This window comes from Oncorhynchus tshawytscha, linkage group LG26, assembly GCF_018296145.1.
Source record: "Oncorhynchus tshawytscha isolate Ot180627B linkage group LG26, Otsh_v2.0, whole genome shotgun sequence".
Lineage (NCBI taxonomy): Eukaryota > Metazoa > Chordata > Actinopteri > Salmoniformes > Salmonidae > Oncorhynchus > Oncorhynchus tshawytscha.
This window is the reverse complement of record NC_056454.1, coordinates 54,208,769-54,235,115: the sequence shown is the minus strand read 5'-3', so window position 1 is coordinate 54,235,115 and position 26,347 is coordinate 54,208,769. Positions and strand designations below refer to the sequence as shown.

The 26,347-nt window shown below is 44.7% G+C and overlaps 1 protein-coding gene across 7 annotated transcripts in view; it reads right to left on the bottom strand.

The window, feature by feature from the left end:
• Nucleotides 1–11,173: 11,173 nt before the first annotated feature.
• Nucleotides 11,174–26,347, bottom strand: part of dip2a (disco-interacting protein 2 homolog A) — a 193,353-nt gene continuing 178,179 nt past the window's right edge. For all 7 annotated transcript variants that reach the window (XM_042306850.1, XM_042306849.1, XM_042306851.1 and 4 more), the window contains 3 exons: nt 21,674–21,848; nt 15,113–15,236; nt 11,174–14,742 (listed from right to left, as the gene is read on the bottom strand). In XM_042306850.1, the coding sequence (XP_042162784.1) occupies nt 14,490–14,742; nt 15,113–15,236; nt 21,674–21,848 (552 nt within the window). In that variant the 3' untranslated portion in view covers nt 11,174–14,489. The remainder of the gene's footprint in view (nt 14,743–15,112; nt 15,237–21,673; nt 21,849–26,347) is intronic.

Genomic DNA, 26,347 nt, shown 5'->3' with positions numbered 1-26,347 from the left:
ATCCAGACTACCCAGACCATCAGACGACTCAAAACATCCAGACTACCCAAAACATGCAGACTATCCAGACCACCCAGACTATCCAGACAACCCAAACTATCCAGACAACCCAAACAATCTAGACCACCCAGACCATCAGACAACTCAAACCATCCAGACCATCCAGACTACCCAAAACATGCAGAATACCCAGACCATCAAGACTACCCTGACCATCTGGACTACCCAGAATACCCAAACCATCCAGACTACCCAGACTATCCTGACAACCAAACAAACCATCCAGACTACTCAGACCACCCAGACTATTCAAACCACCCAAACGATTCAGAATATCCAGACCATCCAGAATACCCAGACTACCCAAACCATCCAGGCTACACAAACCATCCAGACTACACAAACAATCCAGACTACCCAACCAATCTAGAATATCCAGACCACCCAGACAAATCAGAACATCCAGACTATTCAGACCACCCAGACTTTCCAAACCATCCAGACTACCCAAACCATCCAGACTATCCAAACCATCCAGACTATCCAAAACATCCAGAATACCCAGACTATCCAGACAACAAAACAAACCATCCAGACTACTCAGACCACCCAGACTATCAAAACCACCAAAACGATCCAGACTATCCAGACCATCCAGAATACCCAAACCATCCAGGCTACCCAAACCATCCAGGCTACACAAACCATCCAGGCTACACAAACCATCCAGGCTACACAAACCATCCAGGCTACACAAACTATCCAGGCTACACAAACCATCCAGGCTACACAAACCATCCAGGCTACACAAACCATCCAGGGTACACAAACCATCCAGGGTACACAAACCATCCAGGGTACACAAACCATCCAAGGTACACAAACCATCCAAGGTACACAAACCATCCAGACTACCCAGAAAAATCAGACCATCCAGAATTTCCAAACCATCCAGAATACCCAGATTATCCAGACAACAAAAATATCTAGAATACATAGACTATCCAGACTACCCAACCAATCCAGACCATCCAGTCTACCCAACCAATCCAGCCTATCCAGACCACCCAGACAATCCAGAATACTCAGACCACCCAGACATTCCAAACCATCCAGACTACCAAAACCATCCAGAATACCCATAATATCCAGTCTACCCAACCAATCCAGACTATCTAGACCACCCAGACAAATCAGACCATCCAGACTGCCCAAACAATCCAGACTACTCAAACCATCCAGACTACCCAAAACATCCAGACTACCCAAAACATCCAGACCATCCAGACTACAGAAATCATCCAAACTAAACAGACCATCCGGACTACACAGACCATCCAGACTACCCAAACCATCCAGAATAACCAGACCATTCAGACTATCCAGACTACCCAACCAATCCAGACCATCCAGAACACCGAGAATATCCAGTCTACCCAACCAATCCAGCCTATCCAGACCACCCAGAATACTCAAACCACCCAGACATTCCAAACCATCCAGACTACCAAAACCATCCAGAATACCCATAATATCCAGTCTACCCAACCAATCCAGACTATCCAGACCACCCAGACTACTCAAACCATCCAGACTACCCAAAACATCCAGACTACCCAAAACATCCAGACCATCCAGACTACAGAAATTCTCCAAACTATCCAGACCATTCGGACTACACAGACCATCCAGACAATCCAGACTACCCAAACCATCCAGAATAACCAGAACACCCAGAATATCCAGTCTACCCAACCAATCCAGTCTATCCAGACCACCCAGACTACTCAAACCATCCAGACTACCCAAAACATCCAGACTACCCAAAACATCCAGACCATCCAGACTACAGAAATCATCCAAACTATCCAGACCATTCGGACTACACAGACCATCCAGACAATCCAGACTACCCAAACCATCCAGAATAACCAGACCATTCAGACTATCCAGACTACCCAAACCATCCAGAATACCCAGACCACCCAAACCATCCGGAATACCCAGACCATCCAAACCATCCGGAATACCCAGACCATCCAGACTACCCAAACCATCCAGAATTCCCAAACCATCCAGACCATCAATACTATCCAGATTAATCTGACTACCCAGACAGTTCAGACCATCCAGACTGTCCCGACAATCAAGACGATCCAGACGACCCTAAACATCCAGACCATCCTGACTATCCAGACCACACAAACAAACCACCGAGTGTTCCCAGACTATCCAGACTAACCAAACCATAAAGAATACCTAGACCATCCAGACTACCCAGAATATCCAGACTAACCAAACCATAAAGAATATCTAGACCATCCAGACTACCCAGACCATCAGACGACTCAAAACATCCAGACTACCCAAAACATGCAGACTATCCAGACAACTCAGACCATCCAGTCTACCCAGACAACCCAAACTATCCAGACAAACCAAAACATCCAGAACATCCTTACCATCCAGAACATCCAGATTACCCAAACCAGAGACTATTCAGACACTCCAGACTGTCCAAACCATCCAGATATAAGCAGACATTCCAGACAACCCAAACCTCCCAGACAACCCAAACCATACAGACATCCCAGACCATCCAAACTACCTAGACCATCCAGAATATCCAGACTACCCAAACCATCCAGACGTCCCAGACCATCCAAACTACCTAGACCATCCAGAATATCCAGACTACCCAAACCGTCCAGACCATCTGGACTATCTAGACTTACCATACCATTCAGACAACCCAGACCATCCAGACTAAAAAAAACATGGACACTATCCAGACTACCCAACCATCCAGACTATTCAGACAAACTAGAACATCTAGACAATAACATCTAGAACATCCGTACCATCCAGACTATCCAGATTAACCAGACCATAGAGACTATTCGACCATCCAGACTACCCTAACCATCCAGACCATACAGACTATCCAGAATACACAAACAAAGCATTCAGTCAATCCAGACCATCCAGACTACCCAAACCATCCAGCCTATCCAGACTACCACAACCATCCAGACTACCCAAACCACCCAGACTATCCAGGCCATCCAGACTCTACAGACTACCCAAACCATCCAGACTACCCAGACCATCCAGACTACCCAAACCATCCAGAATAAGCAGACTATCCAGACTACCCAAACCATCCAGAATAAGCAGACTATCCAGACTACCCAAACCATCCAGAATAAGCAGACTATCCAGACTACCAAACCATCCATTCTATGCAGACCATCCAGACTACCCAAACCATCCAGAATAAGCAAACATTCCAGACTACCCAAACCATCCAGACTACCAAAACTACCAAAACCATCCAGACCATCCATTCTATGTAGACCATCCAGACTGTCCAGACTACCCAAACCATAGAGACAATTCAGAACACCCAGACTACCCAAACCATCCAGAATACCCAGACAATCCAGACAACCCAAACCATCCAGACTACCCAGACCATCCAGACTACCCAAACCATCCAGAATAAGCAGACTATCCAGACTACCCAAACCATCCAGAATAAGCAGACTATCCAGACTACCCAAACCATCCAGAATAAGCAGACTATCCAGACTTCCAAACCATCCATTCTATGCAGACCATCCAGACTACCCAAACCATCCAGAATAAGCAAACATTCCAGACTACCCAAACCATCCAGACTACCAAAACTACCAAAACCATCCAGACCATCCATTCTATGTAGACCATCCAGACTGTCCAGACTACCCAAACCATAGAGACAATTCAGAACACCCAGACTACCCAAACCATCCAGAATACCCAGACAATCCAGACAACCCAAACCATACAGACTACCCAAACCATCCAGACTTCCCAAATTATCCAGACCATTCAGACTATCCAGACTACCTGAACCATCAAGACTATCCAGGCTACCCAGACCATCCAGACTACCCAGACCATCCAGACTACCCAACCACCCAGACTATCCAGACAAACCATAACATCCAGACTATCCAGATTACTCAGAACACAGAGACTATTCGACCATCCAGACTACCCAAACCATCCAGAATAAGCAGACATTCCAGACTACCCAAACCATCCAGAATAAGCAGACATTCCAGACTACCCAAACCATCCAGGCAATACAGACTATCCAGAATTCCCAAACAAACCAGTCAATCCAGACCATCCAGACTACACAAACCATACAGACTACCCAGACTACTCAAACCATCCAGACTACCCAGACCATCCAGACTACCAAAACCATCCAGACTACCAAGACCATCCAGACTACCAAGACCATCCAGACTACCAAGACCATCCAGACTACCAAACCATCCAGACCATCCATTCTATGCAGACCATCCAGACAACCCAAACTATCCAGAATACCCAGACAACCCAAACCATACAGACCATCCAGACTACCCAAAACCATCCAGACATCCCAGACCATCCAAACTACCTAGACCATCCAGAATATCCCGACTTCCCAAACCGTCCAGAAGATCCAGACAACCCAAACCATCCAGAAGAAGCAGACATTCCAGACTACCCAAACCATCCAGACCATAGAGACTATTCGACTATCCAGACTACCCAAACCATCCAGAAGAAGCAGACATTCCAGACTACCCAAACCATCCAGACCATACAGACTATCCAGAATACCCAAACAAAGCTTTCAGTCAATCCAGACCATCCAGACTACAAACCATACAGACTACCCAGACTACTCAAACCATCCAGACCACACAGACCATCCAGACTACCCAAACCACCCAGACATTCCAGACTAACCAAAACATCCAGTACATCCGTACCATCCAGCCTATCCAGACTACCAAAACCATCCAGACTACCCAAACCACCCAGACTATCCAGGCCATCCAGAGTATCCAGACTACCCAAACCATCCAGACTACCCAAACCATCCAGAATAAGCAGACTATCCAGTCTACCAAACCATCCATTCTATGCAGACCATCCAGACTACCCAAACCATAGACAATTCGACCATCCAGCCTACCCAAACCATAGAGACAATTCGACCATCTAGACTACCCAAGCCTTCCAGACTCCAAACCATCCAGAATAAGCATACATTCCAGACTACCCAAACCATCCAGACTATCCAGACTACCAAAACCATCCAGACCATCCATTCTATGTAGACCATCCAGACTGTCCAGACTACCCAAACCATAGAGACTATTCAGAACATCCAGACTATCCCAGACAATCCAGACAACCCAAACCATACAGACTACCCAAACCATCCAGACTACCCAAATTATCCAGACCATTCAGACTATCCGGACTACCCAAATTATCCAGACCATTCGGACTATCCAGACTACCTGAACCATCCAGACTATCCAAACCATCCAGACTAAAAAACCATCCACACTATCAAGACCACCAAAACCATTCAGACTACCCAGACCATGTAGACAAACCACAACATCCAGAACATCCGTACCATCCAGACTACAGAAATCATCCAAACTATCCAGACCATCCGGACTACACAGACCATCCAGACAATTCAGACTACCCAAACCATCCGGAATAACCAGACCATTCAGACTATCCAGACTACCCAAACCATCCAGAATACCCAGACCATCCAGACTACCCAAACCATCCAGACTACCCAAACCATCCAGACCATCAATACTATCCAGATTAATCTGACTACCCAGACAGTTCAGACTATCCCGACAATCAAGACGATCCAGACTACCCTAAACATCCAGACCATACAAACAAACCACCCAGTGTTCCCAGACTATCCAGACCAGACAATACAGACTAACCAAACCATAAAGAATACCTATACCATCCAGACAATCCAGACTAACCAAACCATAAAGAATACCTAGACCATCCAGACTACCCAGACCATCAGACGACTCAAAACATCCAGACAACCCAAAACATGCAGACTATCCAGACCACCCAGACTATCCAGACAACCCAAACTATCCAGACAACCCAAACAATCTAGACCACCCAGACCATCAGACGACTCAAACCATCCAGACCATCCAGACTACCCAAAACATGCAGAATACCCAGACCATCAAGACTACCCTGACCATCTGGACTATCCAGAATACCCAAACCATCCAGACTACCCAGACTATCCTGACAACCAAACAAACCATCCAGACTACTCAGACCACCCAGACTATCCAAACCACCCAAACGATTCAGACTATCCAGAATACACAAACCATCCAGAATACACAAACAATCCAGACTACCCAACCAATCTAGACTATCCAGACCACCCAGACAAATCAGAACATCCAGACTATTCAGACCACCCAGACTTTCCAAACCATCCAGACTACCCAAACCATCCAGACTATCCAAACCATCCAGACTATCCAAACCATCCAGACTATCCAAAACATCCAGAATACCCAGACTATCCAGACAACAAAACAAACCATCCAGACTACTCAGACCACCCAGACTATCAAAACCACCAAAACGATCCAGACTATCCAGACCATCCAGAATACCCAAACCATCCAGAATACCCAAACCATCCAGGCTACACAAACCATCCAGGCTACACAAACCATCCAGGCTACACAAACCATCCAGGCTACACAAACCATCCAGGCTACACAAACCATCCAGGCTACACAAACCATCCAGGCTACACAAACCATCCAGGCTACACAAACCATCCAGGGTACACAAACCATCCAGACTACCCAGAAAAATCAGACCATCCAGACTTTCCAAACCATCCAGACTTTCCAAACCATCCAGACTACCCAAACCATCCAGAATACCCAGATTATCCAGACAACAAAAGTATCTAGAATACATAGACTATCCAGACTACCCAACCAATCCAGACCATCCAGAACACCCAGAATATCCAGTCTACCCAACCAATCCAGCCTATCCAGACCACCCAGACAAATCAGACCATCCAGACTGCCCAAACAATCCAGACTACTCAAACCATCCAGACTACCCAAAACATCCAGACCATCCAGACTACAGAAATCATCCAAACTATCCAGACCATCCGGACTACACAGACCATCCAGACTACCCAAACCATCCAGAATAACCAGACCATTCAGACTATCCAGACTACCCAACCAATCCAGACCATCCAGAACACCCAGTCTACCCAACCAATCCAGCCTATCCAGACCACCCAGACAATCCAGAATACTCAGACCACCCAGACATTTCAAACCATCCAGACTACCAAAACCATCCAGAATACCCATAATATCCAGTCTACCCAACCAATCCAGACTATCCAGACCACCCAGACTACTCAAACCATCCAGACTACCCAAAACATCCAGACTACCCAAAACATCCAGACTACCCAAAACATCCAGACCATCCAGACTACAGAAATCATCCAAACTATCCAGACCATCCGGACTACCCAAACCATCCAGAATAACCAGACCATTCAGACTATCCAGCCTACCCAAACCATCCAGAATACCCAGACCACCCAAACCATCCGGAATACCCAGACCATCCAAACCATCCGGAATACCCAGACCATCCAGACTACCCAAACCATCTGCAATACCCAGACCATTCAGACTACCCAAACCATCCAGAATTCCCAAACCATCCAGACCATCAATACTATCCAGATGAATCTGACTACCCAGACAGTTCAGACCATCCAGACTGTCCCGACAATCAAGACGATCCAGACTACCCTAAACATCCAGACCATCCTGACTATCCAGACCACACAAACAAACCACCGAGTGTTCCCATACTATCCAGACCATTCAGAGAATCCAGACTAACCAAACCATAAAGAATACCTAGACCATCCAGACTACCCAGAATATCCAGACTAACCAAACCATAAAGAATATCTAGACCATCCAGACTACCCAGAACATCAGACCACTCAAAACATCAATACTACCCAAAACATGCAGACTATCCAGACCACCCAGACAACTCAGACCATCCAGACAACCCAAACTATCCAGACTACCCAAACTATCCAGACTACCCAAACTATCCAGACAAACCAAAACATCCAGAACATCCTTACCATCCAGAACATCCAGATTACCCAAACCAGAGACTATTCAGACACTCCAGACTGTCCAAACCATCCAGAATAAGCAGACATTCCAGACAACCCAAACCATCCAGACTACCCAAACCATCCAGAATAAGCAGACATTCCAGACTAACCAAAACATCCGTACCATCCAGCCTATCCAGACTACCAAAACCATCCAGACTACCAAACCATCCAGACCATCCATTCTATGCAGACCATGCAGAATGTCCAGACTACCCAAACCATAGAGACTATTCAGACCATCCAGACTAACCAAACCATCCAGAATAAGCATACATTCCAGACTACCCAAACCATCCAGACAATTCAGACTACCAAAACCATCCAGACCATCCATTCTATGCAGACCATCCAGACTACCCAAACCATAGAGACCATCCAGACTACCCAAACCATCCAGAATGAGCAGACATGGCAGACTACCCAAACCATCTTAACTATCCAGACCATCCAGACCACCCAAACCATCCAGAACATTCAGACTATCCAGACTACCAAACCCATCCAGACTATCCAGACTACCCAAACCATCCAGACTATCCAGACTACTTGAAACATCCAGACCACCCAAAATATCCAGACCATCCAGACTACCCAGACTATCAAGGTATATCCAGACCATCCAAACCATCCGGACCATCCAGACTACCAAAACCATACAGACTACCCAGACAATTCAGACAACCAAGTAATACAGATGGTCCACACTTTCCAGACCACCCAAACCATCAACACTATCAAGACGATTCAGACTATCCAGACCACCCAAACCATCCAGACTAAAAAACCATCCAGAACATCCGTACCATCCAAACTATCCAGACTATCCGGACTACACAAACCATCCAGACAATCCTTACTACCCAGCCAATCCAGACTACCCAAACCATCCAGAATTCCCAAACCATCCAGACTGCCCAGTCTACCCAAACCATCCAGAATTCCCAAACCATCCAGACTGCCCAGACTACCCAACCAATCCAGACCACCCAGACAAATCAGACCATCCAGACAATCCAGACTACTCAGACCACCCAGACTTTCCAAACCATCCAGACTACCCAAACCATCCAGACTACCCAAACCATCCAGAATACCCAGGCTACCCAACCAATCCAGACTATCCCAACCAATCCAGACCATCCAGAATATCCAGTCTACCCAACCAATCCAGCCTATCCAGACATTCCAAACCATTCAGAATTCCCAGACTATCCAGACTACCTAGAAACGGCCAACAGCTTTCTTCTGGAAAATGTGAAGTCAGAGATGGACAAAGGGGGCGTTGTTGGAGCTGTGTTTCTGGAGATAAGGAAGGCTTTTGATACTGTTAACCATGAGATTCTCATCACAAAATTGTCCAAGGTCAACCTTTCCCCCAATGCCTTGAGATGGGATGAAATCATACATTGAAGGCAGAAGTCAGTGTGTCAGAGTGAGCAATGAGCTGACGCCCACTCTTAGCTATAATGTGGGCATGCCCCAAGGGTCAATACTGAGACCCCTCCTGTTCAGTCTGTACATTAATGATCTGCCTTCTATCTGTACTGTGTCTGAAGTTCAAGTGTATGCAGATGATACAGTGATATATGTGCAAAGAGCAAACAACAAGCTGCACAAGAACTCACTACTGTAATGGTCCAGGTTACAAAGTGGCTCAGTGACTCGTGTTTGCATCTCAATGTGAAAAAAACTGTTTGCATGTTCTTCACAAAGAGGGCAACAGATGCTACTGAGCCAGATGTCTATGTGTCAGGGGAGAAGCTCCAAGTGGTATCTGATGCTACTGTGCCAGATGTCTATGTGTCAGGGGAGAAGCTCCAGGTGGTATCTGATTTGGTCTTGGCCATAGTGGAGTTTGGAGTGTGACTGTTTGAGGTTGTGGACAGGTGTCTTTTATACTGATAACAAGTTCAAACAGGTGCCATTAATACAGGTAACGAGTGGAGGAGAAGAGCCTCTTAACGAAGTTACAGGTTACAGGAGCCAGAAATCTTGTTTGTAGGTGACCAAATACTTATTTTCCACCATAATTTGCAAATAAATTAATTAAAAATCCTAATGTGATTTTCTGGATTTTTTTCTTCTAATCTTGTCTCATAGTTGAAGTGTACCTATGATGAAAATTACAGGCCTCTCATCTTTTTAAGTGGGAGAACTTGCACAATTGGTGGCTGACTAAATACTTTTTTGCCCCACTGTATATCCACAGTAAAACGAGTCCTATATGGACATAACCTGAAAGGCCGCACAGCAAGGAAGAAGCCACTGCTCCAAAACCGCCATAAAAAAGACAGACTACGGTTTGCAACTGCACATGGGGACAAAGATTGTACTTTTTGGAAATATGTCCTCTGGTCTGATGAAACAAGAATATAACTGTTTGGCCATAATGACCATTGTTATGTTTGGAGGAAAAGGGGGGAGAGTTGTAAGTGAAGGAACACCATCCCAACCGTGAAGCACGTGGGTGGCAGCATCATCAGGAAGTTAAAGCTTGGTCGCAAATGGGTTTTCCAAATGGACAATGACCCCAAGCATACTTCCAACGTTGTGGCAAAATGGCTTAAGGACAACCAAGTCAAGTATTGGAGTGGCCATCACAAAGCCCTAACCTCAATCCTATAGAAAATGTGTGGGCAGAACTGAAAGTGTGCGAGCAAGGAGGCCTTCAAACCTGACTCCGTTACACCAGCTCTGTCAGACATGGGCCAAAATTCACCCAACTTATTGTGGGAAGCTTGTGGAAGGCTGCCCGAAACGTTTGACCCAAGTTAAACAATTTAAAGGCAATGCTACCAAAAACTAATTGAGTGTATGTACACTTCTGACCCACTGGGAATGTGATGAAATAAATAATTATCTCCAATATTATTCTGACATTTCACATTATTAAAATAAAGTGGTGATCCTAACTGACCTAAGACAGGCAATTTTTACTAGGATTAAATGTGTTGTGTTGTTATTTGTTTCTATTATTATTCTGCATTACTGGGAAGGGCTGTCAGTAAGCATTTCACCGTTAGTCTACACTTGATTAATCAAGTGTTCAGTCTCCAAGTACAAACATTATCATGTGATAAAAGCATTGTATTTATTAAGAAAGCATGTTGTGAAAATAATGACAACAAACCATAGACATATGAATCTTTACACAAACAGAATGTCCTCAAAATATCTCCAGGATGACAGATTTCACCATTCATCAGAACAGTCTGTCAGAAAGTTGCTTGGTTGTCTCTCTGCAGTAGCCAGTTCCCAGGGTGTTACTTGGTTGTCTCCCTGCAGTAGCCAGTCCCCAGGGTGTTGCTTGGTTTGCCTCCCTGCAGTAGCCAGTTCCCAGGGTGTTGCTTGGTTGCCTCCCTGCAGTAGCCAGTCCCCAGGGTGTTGCTTGGTTGCCTCCCTGCAGTAGCCAGTCCCCAGGGTGTTGCTTGGTTGCCTCCTGCAGTAGCCAGTCCCCAGGGTGTTGCTTGGTTGCCTCCCTGCAGTAGCCAGTCCCCAGGGTGTTGCTTGGTTGCCTCCCTGCAGTAGCCAGTCCCCAGGGTGTTGCTTGGTTGCCTCCCTACAGTAGCCAGTCCCCAGGGTGTTGCTTGGTTGCCTCCCTGTGGTAGCCAGTCCCCAGCGTGTTGCTAGGTTGCCTCCCTGCAGTAGCCAGTCCTCAGTGTTCATACAATACATATTACAAGGCTTCTTTCCTTTTGTTATGTTGTCTTCAGACAGTAACATGTTAATATGTGGTTAGTCTGGAGGTTCATCTGAAACATCTTCAGTCTCTTCCCACACATGAACCATGTACCCAGAGCAAGAGGCTCTATCTGGGGCCCAATAATATAAACTTACATAACTCTGTACATGCTTACAGCAGGCTGTTGCCTGGGCCAACAGGATGCACTATGGATACAGAGGAGTGGTCTTTACGTAGCAGGTATGATGGATGACGGTAGAGGAACAACATGTACTGCAACCTCTCACTCATTAGAGGAGAATCATGTAATGTCACCGCCTGGCCCTCATCAGACCCCATGTCTCCATGTGATCTGTGAGCTTTTTATTCATAATATCTTCAGCAAAAATACCTCCAGATTCCACTATATACAAACAATGAAAGAGTATTCATGTTGCAGCCACACAGAGAGAAGGGCTATGCTCCAAATGTTTAAAGTGTGAACGTGTTCACATCCCTCCACTGATTAGAAAGGAAATGACTGGTATAACAAATATTGTGGAAACTCCCAGTAGACCATGCCTCCACCAATACAATGCTTTTAGATTTGTGGGAAGTAGTGAACAAGCGCATACTTCAGGAGATATTGGGACGTGCACAAGGGCTAATCATTCAACCTGACCTCCTCAGCCAACCAGCTGCCTCACATCAACACAAGTAAAATCAGACAGGAACAGGCATCTGGGAATACTTAAGGCCTCATTTAAAACATGTGGCAAGTTGATCATGTTAAATCCCAATGATGTTCTTTGCCAGAGTATTAACTGATTACATGAAGTCTGAAACAATTAGTGTTGGAATAATATATTACATATTTTATACGTTAAAGTTCTCTGTTTTGGACTGTTTCAACAGTTATTTTTGGAATGGACTGCTGAGACCAAGGAGGACATGAAATGTGTCTTCAACTCTTCATACCATAAAGTACTAATAAGTGTATGATATAAAATTGTAACATAACATTGTTAAAGGAACCCAGCTGGAATGAACAATCAGTCCCTCCCATCTCCTCCACAGTGTTGGCATTAGCCTGCTCCTCCAGTCCCCTGCCTGCTCCTCCAGTCCCCTGCCTGCTTCTCCAGTCCCATCTAGTCCCTTGCCTTCCTGGTCTGACTGTACAGCCCCACCAAGACCCATCACTATTCTGACTGTACAGCCCCACCAAGACCCATCACTATTCTGACTGTACAGCCCCACCAAGACCATCACTATTCTGACTGTATAGCCCCACCAAGACCCATCACTATTCTGACTGTACAGCCCCACCAAGACCCATCCAAGACCCATCACTATTCTGACTGTACAGCAACACCAAGACCCATCACTATTCTGACTGTACAGCCGCACCAAGACCCATCCAAGACCCATCACTATTCTGACTGTACAGCCCCACCAAGACCCATCACTATTCTGACTGTACAGCCCCACCAAGACCCATCACTATTCTGACTGTACAGCCGCACCAAGACCCATCACTATTCTGACTGTACAGCCCCACCAATACCATCACTATTCTGACTGTACAGCCCCACCAAGACCCATCACTATTCTGACTGTACAGCCCCACCAAGACCATCACTATTCTGACTGTACAGCCCCACCAAGACCATCACTATTCTGACTGTACAGCCCCACCAAGACCATCACTATTCTGACTGTACAGCCCCACCAAGACCCATCCAAGACCCATCACTATTCTGACTGTACAGCCCCACCAAGACCCATCACTATTCTGACTGTACAGCCCCACCAAGACCATCACTATTCTGACTGTACAGCCCCACCAAGACCATCACTATTCTGACTGTACAGCCCCACCAAGACCCATCCAAGGCCCATCACTATTCTGACTTCACAGCCGCACCAAGACCCATCACTATTCTGACTGTACAGCCCCACCAAGACCCATCCAAGACCCATCACTATTCTGACTGTACAGCCGCACCAAGACCCATCACTATTCTGACTGTACAGCCCCACCAAGACCATCACTATTCTGACTGTACAGCCCCACCAAGACCCATCACTATTCTGACTGTACAGCCCCACCAAGACCATCACTATTCTGACTGTACAGCCCCACCAAGACCCATCACTATTCTGACTGTACAGCCCCACCAAGACCCATCACTATTCTGACTGTACAGCCCCACCAAGACCATCACTATTCTGACTGTACAGCCCCACCAAGACCCATCACTATTCTGACTGTACAGCCCCACCAAGACCATCACTATTCTGACTGTACAGCCCCACCAAGACCCATCCAAGACCCATCACTATTCTGACTGTACAGCCCCACCAAGACCCATCCAAGACCCATCACTATTCTGACTGTACAGCCCCACCAAGACCCATCACTATTCTGACTGTACAGCCCCACCAAGACCATCACTATTCTGACTGTACAGCCCCACCAAGACCCATCCAAGACCCATCACTATTCTGACTGTACAGCCCCACCAAGACCCATCACTATTCTGCTGGGACTCAAACAGGGAGAAAGAGACACCAAGAGGTTTCTGCTGTGTGGTCCATAGTCCATTTCTGCTGTGTGGTCCATAGTCCATTTCTCATTCTCTGAGCGGCTCTCCCTCCTCCTCCTCCTTTGTTTACATGTTACATAGACGGGGTCCAGGTGTTTACATCTTGTTGACATGTTGTTGTTTACATATTGTAGGCCACATAAATGGGGTCCAGCTGGTCAGCCAGGAAGCCATCCCGTAGGTGCATCCTCTGTTTCTCTCCTCTTGAGTTGATAGGTATAACCCCTGGATCCACCACCACCACCACACCCACTATCAGGTAGTGGTCCTCCAGAACCACATTAGTCACCAGGGGAACTAGGTCCAGAGCCTCCTGCTCTGACCCAGACAGCTCCACTACTACCACCAGGAGGTTGGTCCACGTGAACACAGCACTGAAACAGGGAGGAGAGGGAGAGAAGTTCAGATTATACCGTCAGCATTTACAGTGTGAGCTCCACTACTAGCAAGTAAAAACAGAACAGAGAGGGGGAGTATAGTGTCTCCTGAGTGTAGATGTGGGACTATAGAGTCCCCTGTGTGTAGATGTGGGTCTATAGAGTCCCCTGTGTGTAGATGTGGGACTATAGTGTCTCCTGTGTGTAGATGTGGGACTAGTGTCTCCTGTGTGTAGATGTGGGACTATATAGTCTCCTGTGTGTAGATGTGGGACTATATAGTCTCCTGTGTGTAGATGTGGGACTAGAGTCTCCTGTGTGTAGATGTGGGACTACAGATATGTGGGTATAGATTAATGTGCCTCACCATTCAGTGATGCTCTTGTGTGAGCGGATAACGGATGTCTCGATGTCGATAGGATGATATCTCATCCCTCTCAGCTCCAATGTCTCATCCAGAGACCCCACCACATAGAGAGCATCATGACGTTCTGCAACACAGGTTAGCAACGTCCAATAAGAACTAAATATTACACAGCATTTCAAAAACGACTTTCTGACTCGGTGCCGGCGTCCCCTGTATAGAGCCTCATTATTGTTGTGTTACTTGAAATTATTACTTTTTATTTTAGTCCACCTGGTAAATATTTTCTTAACTCTCCTTGAACTGCGCTGTTAGTTAAGGGCTTGTAAGTACCGGTAAGCATTTCACTGTAAGGTCTACACTTGTTGTATTCGGCGCACGTGACAAAGAAAGTTTGATATGATTTGAATGGTGTCTCAGTACAGTAGGTGTTGGTATAGGAGTCTCTTCTCAGTAATCTAGAATCAAATCAAATCAAATCAAATAGAATAGTGTTGGAGCAGGTTAACGTCAGTAGGGGTCATTGTTAACGTCAGTAGGGGTCATTGTTAACGTCAGTAGGGGTCATTGTTAACGTCAGTAGGGGTCATTGTTAACGTTTGTTAACTCTCCTCTAGGTAAACCTTTACTAGTCCTGTATTAGTCGTGCTTCTACACCTGCATTGCTTGCTGTTTGGGGTTTTAGGCTGGGTTTCTGTATAGCACTTTGAGATATCAGCTGATGTATGAAGGGCTATATAAATTAATTTGATTTGATTTATTAACAGACCTTTACTAGTCCTGTATTAGAGGACCTTTACTAGTCCTGTATTAACAGACCTTTACTAGTCCTGTATTACTAGTCCTGTATTAACAGACCTTTACTAGTCCTGTATTAGCGGACCTTTACTAGTCCTGTATTAACAGACCTTTACTAGTCCTGTATTAGCAGACCTTTACTAGTCCTGTATTAACAGACCTTTACTAGTCCTGTATTAACAGACCTTTACTAGTCCTGTATTAACAGACCTTTACTAGTCCTGTATTAACAGACCTTTACTAGTCCTGTATTAACAGACCTTTACTAGTCCTGTATTAACAGACATTTACTAGTCCTGTATTAACAGACATTTACTAGTCCTGTATTAACAGACATTTACTAGTCCTGTATTAACAGACATTTACTAGTCCTGTATTAACAGTCTGTAACTCTGGGCCTTTACTAGTCCTGTATTGTTGGCCTGATATAGCGGTCTGTAACTCTGGGCCTTTACTAGTCCTGTATTAACAGACCTTTACTAGTCCTGTATTAGTGGACTGATATAGCAGTCTGTAACTCTGGGCCTGATATAGCAGTCTAACTCTGGGCCTTTACTAGTCCTTTATTAGTGGACTGATATTGCAATCTGTAACTCTGGGCCTGATATAGCGGTCTAACTCTGGGCCTTTACTAGTCCTGTATTAACAGACCTTTACTAGTCCTGTATTAGTGGACTGATATAGCAGTCTAACTCTGGTCCTTTACTAGTCCTGTATTAGTGGACTGATATAGCAGTCTGTAACTCTGGGCCTGATATAGCAGTCTAACTCTGGGCCTTTACTAGTCCTGTATTAGTGGACTGATATAGCAGTCTGTAACTCTGGGCCTGATATAGCAGTCTGTAACTCTGGTCCTTGACTAGTCCTGTATTAGTGGACTGACATAGCAGTCTGTAACTCTGGGCCTGATATAGCAGTCTGTAACTCTGGTCCTTGACTAGTCCTGTATTAGTGGACTGATATAGCAATCTGTAACTCTGGGCCTTTACTAGTCCTGTATTGTTGGACTGACATAGCAGTCTGTAACTCTGGGCCTTTTGATTTGATTTGATTTACTAGTCCTGTATTAGTGGACTGATATAGCGGTCTGTAACTCTGGGCCTTTACTAGTCCTGTATTAACAGACCTTTACTAGTCCTGTATTAGTGGACTGATATAGCAGTCTGTAACTCTGGGACTTTACTAGTCCTGTATTAGTGGACTGATATAGCAGTCTAACTCTGGGCCTTTACTAGTCCTGTATTAGTGGACTGATATAGCAGTCTGTAATTCTGGGCCTTTACTAGTCCTGTATTAGAGGACAGATTTTGCCGTCTATAGTGTGGGAAAAAAACAAAAAAAACAATAATAACCTGCTACGTGTTTTAAATTTTGCGATGGGAAATTATATTGCAAAACTGGTATCGTTCCGACCTTACTTGTGGCATCACTGCTTGGTAAGGCAACTGCAAGGCACCGTACCGCGCTAAAGAGGCTATTGTATATGGCCTGTACATCACTGGGCAGAGCTCCCTGCCATCCATGACCTCTATACCAGGCGGTGTGAGTGGAAGGCCAATTGTCAAAGACTCCAGCCACCCAAGTCATAGACTGTTCTCTCTGCTACCGCAGGGCAAGCCGTAAAGATGCACCAAATCTGGAAACGACTGGATCCTGAACAACCTTCTCTAGCGCAAGCCATAAAACTGCTGAAGAAGACGGCTAAATAGCTTATCAAATGACTAACCTAGACTACCTGCACTGAACACTAACTTTTTTGAACTAACCATCTTACACTCGACTCCCTTGGCCAAACACTGGACATCCCTTGGCCAAACACTGGACATCCCTTGGCCAAACACTGGACCTCCCTTGCCCAAACACTGGACATCCCTTGCCCAAACACTGGACCTCCCTTGCCCAAACACTGGATCTCCCTTGCCCAAACACTGGACCTCCCTTGCCCAAACACTGGACCTCCCTTGCCCAAACACTGGACCTCCCTTGCCCAAACACTGGACCTCCCTTGCCCAAACACTGGACCTCCCTTGCCCAAACACCCTCTGCCCCCAGCTGTGCTCTGGACACCATATGTGAACTGATTGCCCCCCATCTATCTTCAGAGTTCGTGCTGCTAGGTGACCTAAACTGGAACATGCTTAACACCCCAGCCATCCTACAATCTAAACTTGATGCCCTCAATCTCACACAAATTATCAATGAACCTACCAGGTACCTCCCCAAAGCCTTAAACACGGGCACCCTCATAGATATCATCCTAACCAACTTCCCCTCTAAATACACCTCTGCTGTCTTCAACCAAGATCTCAGCGATCACTGCCTCATTGCCTGCATCCGTAATGGGTCAGCGGTCAAACGACCTCCACTCATCACTGTAAAACGCTCCCTGAAACACTTCTGCGAGCAGGCCTTTCTAATCGACCTGGCCGGGGTATCCTGGAAGGATATTGATCTCATCCCGTCAGTAGAGGATGCCTGGATATTTTTTTTTAAAATGCCTTCCTAACCATCTTAAATAAACATGCCCCATTCAAGAAATTTAGAACCAGGAACAGATATAGCCCTTGGTTCTCCCCAGACCTGACTGCCCTTAACCAACACAAAAACATCCTATGGCGTTCTGCATTAGCATCGAACAGCCCCCGTGATATGCAGCTGTTCAGGGAAGCTAGAAACCATTATACACAGGCAGTTAGAAAAGCCAAGGCTAGCTTTTTCAAGCAGAAATTTGCTTCCTGCAACACTAACTCAAAAAGTTCTGGGACACTGTAAAGTCCATGGAGAATAAGAACACCTCCTCCCAGCTGCCCACTGCACTGAAGATAGGAAACACTGTCACCAATGATAAATCCACCATAATTGAGAATTTCAATAAGCATTTTTCTACGGCTGGCCATGCTTTCCACCTGGCTACTCCTACCCCGGACAACAGCACTGCACCCCCAACAGCAACTCGCCCAAGCCTTCCCCATTTCTCCTTCTCCCAAATCCATTCAGCTGATGTTCTGAAAGAGCTGCAAAATCTGGACCCCTACAAATCAGCCGGGCTAGACAATCTGGACCCTTTCTTTCTAAAATTATCTGCCGAAATTGTTGCCACCCCTATTACTAGCCTGTTCAACCTCTCTTTCGTGTCGTCTGAGATTCCCAAAGATTGGAAAGCAGCTGCGGTCATCCCCCTTTCAAAGGGGGACACTCTTGACCCAAACTGCTACAGACCTATATCTATCCTACCGTGCCTTTCTAAGGTCTTCGAAAGCCAAGTCAACAAACAGATTGCCGACCATTTCGAATCTCACCATACCTTCTCTGCTATGCAATCTGGTTTCAGAGCTGGTCATGGGTGCACCTCCGCCACGCTCAAGGTCCTAAACGATATCTTAACCGCCATCGATAAGAAACATTACTGTGCAGCCGTATTCATTGATCTGGCCAAGGCTTTCGACTCTGTCAATCACCACATCCTTATCGGCAGACTCGACAGCCTTGGTTTCTCAAATGATTGCCTCGCCTGGTTCACCAACTACTTCTCTGATAGAGTTCAGTGTGTCAAATCGGAGGGTCTGCTGTCCGGACCTCTGGCAGTCTCTATGGGGGTGCCACAGGGTTCAATTCTTGGACCGACTCTCTTCTCTGTATACATCAATGAGGTCGCTCTTGCTGCTGGTGAATCCCTGATCCACCTCTACGCAGACGACACCATTCTGTATACTTCCGGCCCTTCTTTGGACACTGTGTTAACAACCCTCCAGGCAAGCTTCAATGCCATACAACTCTCCTTCCGTGGCCTCCAATTGCTCTTAAATACAAGTAAAACTAAATGCATGCTCTTCAACCGATCGCTACCTGCACCTACCAGCCTGTCCAACATCACTACTCTGGACGGCTCTGACTTAGAATACGTGGACAACTACAAATACTTAGGTGTCTGGTTAGACTGTAAACTCTCCTTCCAGACCCATATCAAACATCTCCAATCCAAAGTTAAATCTAGAATTGGCTTCCTATTTCGCAACAAAGCATCCTTCACTCATGCTGCCAAACATACCCTTGTAAAACTGACCATCCTACCAGTCCTCGACTTTGGCGATGTCATTTACAAAATAGCCTCCAATACCCTACTCAACAAATTGGATGCAGTCTATCACAGTGCAATCCGTTTTATCACCAAAGCCCCATATACTACCCACCATTGCGACCTGTACGCTCTCGTTGGCTGGCCCTCGCTTCATACTCGTCGCCAAACCCACTGGCTCCATGTCATCTACAAGACCCTGCTAGGTAAAGTCCCCCCTTATCTCAGCTCGCTGGTCACCATAGCATCTCCCACCTGTAGCACACGCTCCAGCAGGTATATCTCTCTAGTCACCCCCAAAACCAATTCTTCCTTTGGCCGCCTCTCCTTCCAGTTCTCTGCTGCCAATGACTGGAACGAACTACAAAAATCTCTGAAACTGGAAACACTTATCTCCCTCACTAGCTTTAAGCACCAACTGTCAGAGCAGCTCACAGATTACTGCACCTGTACATAGCCCACCTATAATTTAGCCCAAACAACTACCTCTTTCCCAACTGTATTTAATTTTTATTTATTTATTTATTTTGCTCCTTTGCACCCCATTATTTTTATTTCTACTTTGCACATTCTTCCATTGCAAAACTACCATTCCAGTGTTTTACTTGCTATATTGTATTTACTTTGCCATCATGGCCTTTTTTGCCTTTACCTCCCTTCTCACCTCATTTGCTCACATTGTATATAGACTTGTTTATACTGTATTATGACTGTATGTTTGTTTTACTCCATGTGTAACTCTGTGTCGTTGTATCTGTCGAACTGCTTTGCTTTATCTTGGCCAGGTCGCAATTGTAAATGAGAACTTGTTCTCAACTTGCCTACCTGGTTAAATAAAGGTAAAATAAAAATAAATAAATAAAAACACTGGACCTCCCTTGCCCAAACACTGGACCTCCCTTGCCCAAACACTGGACTCCCTTGCCCAAACACTGGACTCCCTTGCCCAAACACTGGACTCCCTTGCCCAAACACTGGACTCCCTTGCCCAAACACTGGACTCCCTTGCCCAAACACTGGACTCCCTTGCCCAAACACTGGACTCCCATGCCCAAACACTGGACCTCCCTTGCCCAAACACTGGACTCCCATGCCCAAACACTGGACTCCATGCCCAAACACTGGACTCCATGCCCAAACACTGGACTCCATGCCCATTATCTATCCTGTTGTCTAGTCACTTTACCCCTACCTACAGTATACTGCTGTTACTGTCTATTATCTATCCTTTACCCCTACCTACAGTATACTGCTGTTACTGTCTATTATCTATCCTTTACCACTACCTACAGTATACTGCTGTTACTGTCTATTATCTATCCTTTACCCCTACCTACAGTATATTGCTGTTACTGTCTATTATCTATCCTTTACCCCTACCTACAGTATACTGCTGTTACTGTCTATTATCTATCCTTTACCCCTACCTACAGTATACTGCTGTTACTGTCTATTATCTATCTATTACCCCTACTTACAGCACATTGCTGCTACTGTCTATTATCTATCTCTTTGCCTAGTCACTATATTTCTCCTGTCACTAGTTCTATTTTTTATTACATTTAGTATCTTTAATATTGCATTGATGGAAAAGGAGACATAAATAAGCATTTCACTGTTAGTCTACACTTGTTTACGAAGCATGTGACAAATATAATGTGATTTGATTGATCTGATGTCTGGACTCTAACCTCCGCTGGCGTCGGTGAGCTCAGTGCGTCGTAGGAAACCCAGGTATCCTGTTCTGGCCCAGACCGTCTGCGTGTCTCCAAAGCTCAGCTTGGTGTTGAAGTGGTCCGCATGCAGAGCATCCTCTCCATACACCGTGTAGTAACCTGTTGCATTGTGGGGGCTGCTCACCCACACCTGATACAATAAGATGGAGAGGTGTTAGCAGAGAGACAGGGGAAGATTTTATATATAAACTCAGCAAAAAAATAAACGTCCTCTCACTGTCAACGGTGTTTATTTTCAGCAAACTGAACATGTGTAAATATTTGTACGATCAGAACAAGACTCAACAACTGAGACATAAACTGAATAAGTTTCACAGACATGTGACTAATATAAATTGAATAATGTGTCCCTGAACAAAGGGGGAGTCAAAATCAAAAGTAACAGTCAGTATCTGGTGTGGTCACCAGCTGCATTATTAAGTACTGCAGTGCATCTCAAGGCCTGCACCAGATTTTCCGTTTCTTGCTGTGAGATGTTACCCCAATCTTCCACCAAGGCACCTGCAAGTACCCAGACATTTCTGTGGGGAATGGCCCTTGCCCTCACCCTCCGATCCAACAGGTCCCAGACGTGCTCAATGGGATTGAGGTCCGGGCTCTTCGCTGGCCATGGCAGAACACTGACATTCCTGTCCTGCAGGAAATCACTCACAGAATGAGCAGTATGGCTGGAGGCATTGTCATGCTGGAGGGTCATGTCAGGATGAGCCTGCAGGAAGGGTACCACATGAGGGAGGAGGATGTCTTCCCTGTAACGCACAGCGTTGAGATGGCCTGCAATGACAACAAGCTCAGTCCGATGATGATGCTGTGACACACCGCCCCAGACCATGACGGAGTCTCCACCTCCAAATCAATCCTGCTCCAGAGTACAGGCCTCGGTGTAACGCTCATTCCTTCAACGATAAACGCAAATCCGACCATCATCCCTGGTGAGACAAAACCACAACTCGTCAGTGAAGAGCACTTTTTGCCAGGCCTGTCTGGTCCAGCAACGGTGGGTTTGTGCCCATAGGCGACGTTGTTGCCGGTGATGTCTGGTGAGGACCTGCCTTTACAACAGGCCTACAATCCCTCAGTCCAGCCTCTCTCAGCCTATTGAGGACAGTCTGAGCACTGATGGAGGGATTGTGTGTTCCTGCTGTAACTCGTGCAGTTGTTGTTGCCATCCTGTACCTGGTCCGCAGGTATGATGTTCGGATGTACCGATCCTGTGCAGGTGTTGTTACACGTGGTCTGCCACTTCGAGGATGATCAGCTGTCCGTCCTGTCTTCCTGTAGCACTGTCTTAGACATCTCACAGTACGGACATTGCAATTTATTGCCCTGGCCACATCTGTAGTCCTCATGCCTCCCTGCAGCATTTTCATTACACCTTTATTTAACCAGGTATTTATATATATAACTGTCACGTTCTGACCTTTATTTCCTTTGTTTTGTCATTATTTAGTATGGTCAGGGCGTGAGTTGGGGTGGGCAGTCTATGTTTGTTTTTCTATGATTTGGGGATTTCTATGTTTCAGCCTAGTATGGTTCTCAATCAGAGGCAGGTGTCATTAGTTGTCTCTGATTGAGAATCATACTTAGGTAGCCTGGGTTACACTGTTTGTTAGTGGGTGATTGTCTATGTTGATTGCTTGTTTCAGCACAGTTCGCATTAGCTTCACTGTTGTTATTTTGTTTATTGTTTTTGTATAGTGTTTCAGTGTTCAGTGTTTTCTTTATTAAAATTCATGATGAACACATACCACGCCGCATTTTGGTCCTCCGATCCTTCTCGCCTCTCCTCTTCAGATGAAGAGGACGACCATGACATATAACCCTTTATTTAACCAGGTATTTATATATATAACCATAACCCTTTATTCAACCAGGTATTTATATATAACCCTTTATTTAACCAGGTATTTATTTATTTATATATATATATATATATATATAAAACCATAACCCTTTATTTAACCAGGTATTTATATATATATAACCCTTTATTTAACCAGGTATTTATATATATATAACCATTTATTTAACCAGGTATTTATATTTATAACCCTAACCCTTTATTAAACCAGGTATTTATATATATATATAACCCTTTATTTAACCAGGTATTTATATATATAACCATAACCCTTTATTTAACCAGGTATTTATTTATATAACCCTTTCTTTAACCAGGTATTTATATACATAACCCTTTATTTAACCAGGTATTTATATACATAACCCTTTATTTAACCAGGTATTTATATATATACAGTGCCTTGCGAAAGTATTCGGCCCCCTTGAACTTAGCGACCTTTTGCCACATTTCAGGCTTCAAACATAAAGATATAAAACTGTATTTTTTTGTGAAGAATCAACAACAAGTGGGACACAATCATGAAGTGGAACGACATTTATTGGATATTTCAAACTTTTTTAACAAATCAAAAACTGAAAAATTGGGCGTGCAAAATTATTTTATTATTATTATTATTATTTCCTTTCAGTGCAGCAAACTCTCTCCAGAAGTTCAGTGAGGATCTCTGAATGATCCAATGTTGACCTAAATGACTAATGATGATAAATACAATCCACCTGTGTGTAATCAAGTCTCCGTATAAATGCACCTGCACTGTGATAGTCTCAGAGGTCCGTTAAAAGCGCAGAGAGCATCATGAAGAACAAGGAACACACCAGGCAGGTCCGAGATACTGTTGTGAAGAAGTTTAAAGCCGGATTTGGATACAAAAATATTTCCCAAGCTTTAAACATCCCAAGGAGCACTGTGCAAGCGATAATATTGTAATGGAAGGAGTATCAGACCACTGCAAATCTACCAAGACCTGGCCGTCCCTCTAAACTTTCAGCTCATACAAGGAGAAGACTGATCAGAGATGCAGCCAAGAGGCCCATGATCACTCTGGATGAACTGCAGAGATCTACAGCTGAGGTGGGAGACTCTGTCCATAGGACAACAATCAGTCGTATATTGCACAAATCTGGCCTTTATGGAAGAGTGGCAAGAAGAAAGCCATTTCTTAAAGATATCCATAAAAAGTGTCATTTAAAGTTTGCCACAAGCCACCTGGGAGACACACCAAACATGTGGAAGAAGGTGCTCTGGTCAGATGAAACCAAAATTGAACTTTTTGGCAACAATGCAAAACGTTATGTTTGGCGTAAAAGCAACACAGCTCATCACCCTGACCACACCATCCCCACTGTCAAACATGGTGGTGGCAGCATCATGGTTTGGGCCTGCTTTTCTTCAGCAGGGACAGGGAAGATGGTTAAAATTGATGGGAAGATGGATGGAGCCAAATACAGGACCATTCTGGAAGAAAACCTGATGGAGTCTGCAAAAGACCTGAGACTGGGACAGAGATTTGTCTTCCAACAAGACAATGATCCAAAACATAAAGCAAAATCTACAATGGAATGGTTCAAAAATAAACATATCCAGGTGTTAGAATGGCCAAGTCAAAGTCCAGACCTGAATCCAATCGAGAATCTGCGGAAAGAACTGAAAACTGCTGTTCACAAATGCTCTCCATCCAACCTCACTGAGCTCGAGCTGTTTTGCAAGGAGGAATGGGAAAAAATGTCAGTATCTCGATGTGCAAAACTGATAGAGACATACCCCAAGCGACTTACAGCTGTAATCGCAGCAAAAGGTGGCGCTACAAAGTATTAACTTAAGGGGGCTGAATAATTTTGCACGCCCAATTTTTCAGTTTTTGATTTGTTAAAAATGTTTGAAATATCCAATAAATGTCGTTCCACTTCATGATTGTGTCCCACTTGTTGTTGATTCTTCACAAAAAATACAGTTTTATATCTTTATGTTTGAAGCCTGAAATGTGGCAAAAGGTCGCAAAGTTCAAGGGGGCCGAATACTTTCGCAAGGCACTATATATATATATATATATATAACCATAACCCTTTATTTAACCAGATATTTATATATATAACCATAACCCTTTATTCAACCAGGTATTTATATACATAACCATAACCCTTTATTTAACCAGGTATTTATATATATATAACCCTTTATTTAACCAGGTATTTATATACATAACCCTTTATTTAACCAGGTATTTATATATATAACCCTTTATTTAACCAGGTATTTATATATATAACCCATAACCCTTTATTTAACCAGGTATTTATATATATAACCCTTTATTTAACCAGGTATTTACATATATAACCCTTTATTTAACCAAGTTCTCATTTACAACTGCGACCTGGCCAAGATAAAGCAAAGCAGTGCGACACAAACAACAGTTACACAAACAAACGCACAGTCAATAACACAAAATAAAATAAAAATAGAAAAATCTATGTACAGTAAATGTAGAAGAGTAGGGAGGTAAGGTAATAAATAGGCCATAGAGGCAAAATAATTCAAATTTGTGCAGATGATGAATGTGCAAGTAGAGATACCGGGGTGCAAAAGAGCAAGAAGATAAATAACAATATGGGGATGAGGTAGTTGAGGGTGTGCTATTTACAGATTGGCTGTGTACAGGTGCAGTGATCTGTGAGCTGCATCCAATCTGTGAGCTGCACTCCAATGAAGCAGTGTTGTATGGCATTGAAGCTCATTTGGAGGTTTGTTAAACAGTGTCCAAAGAA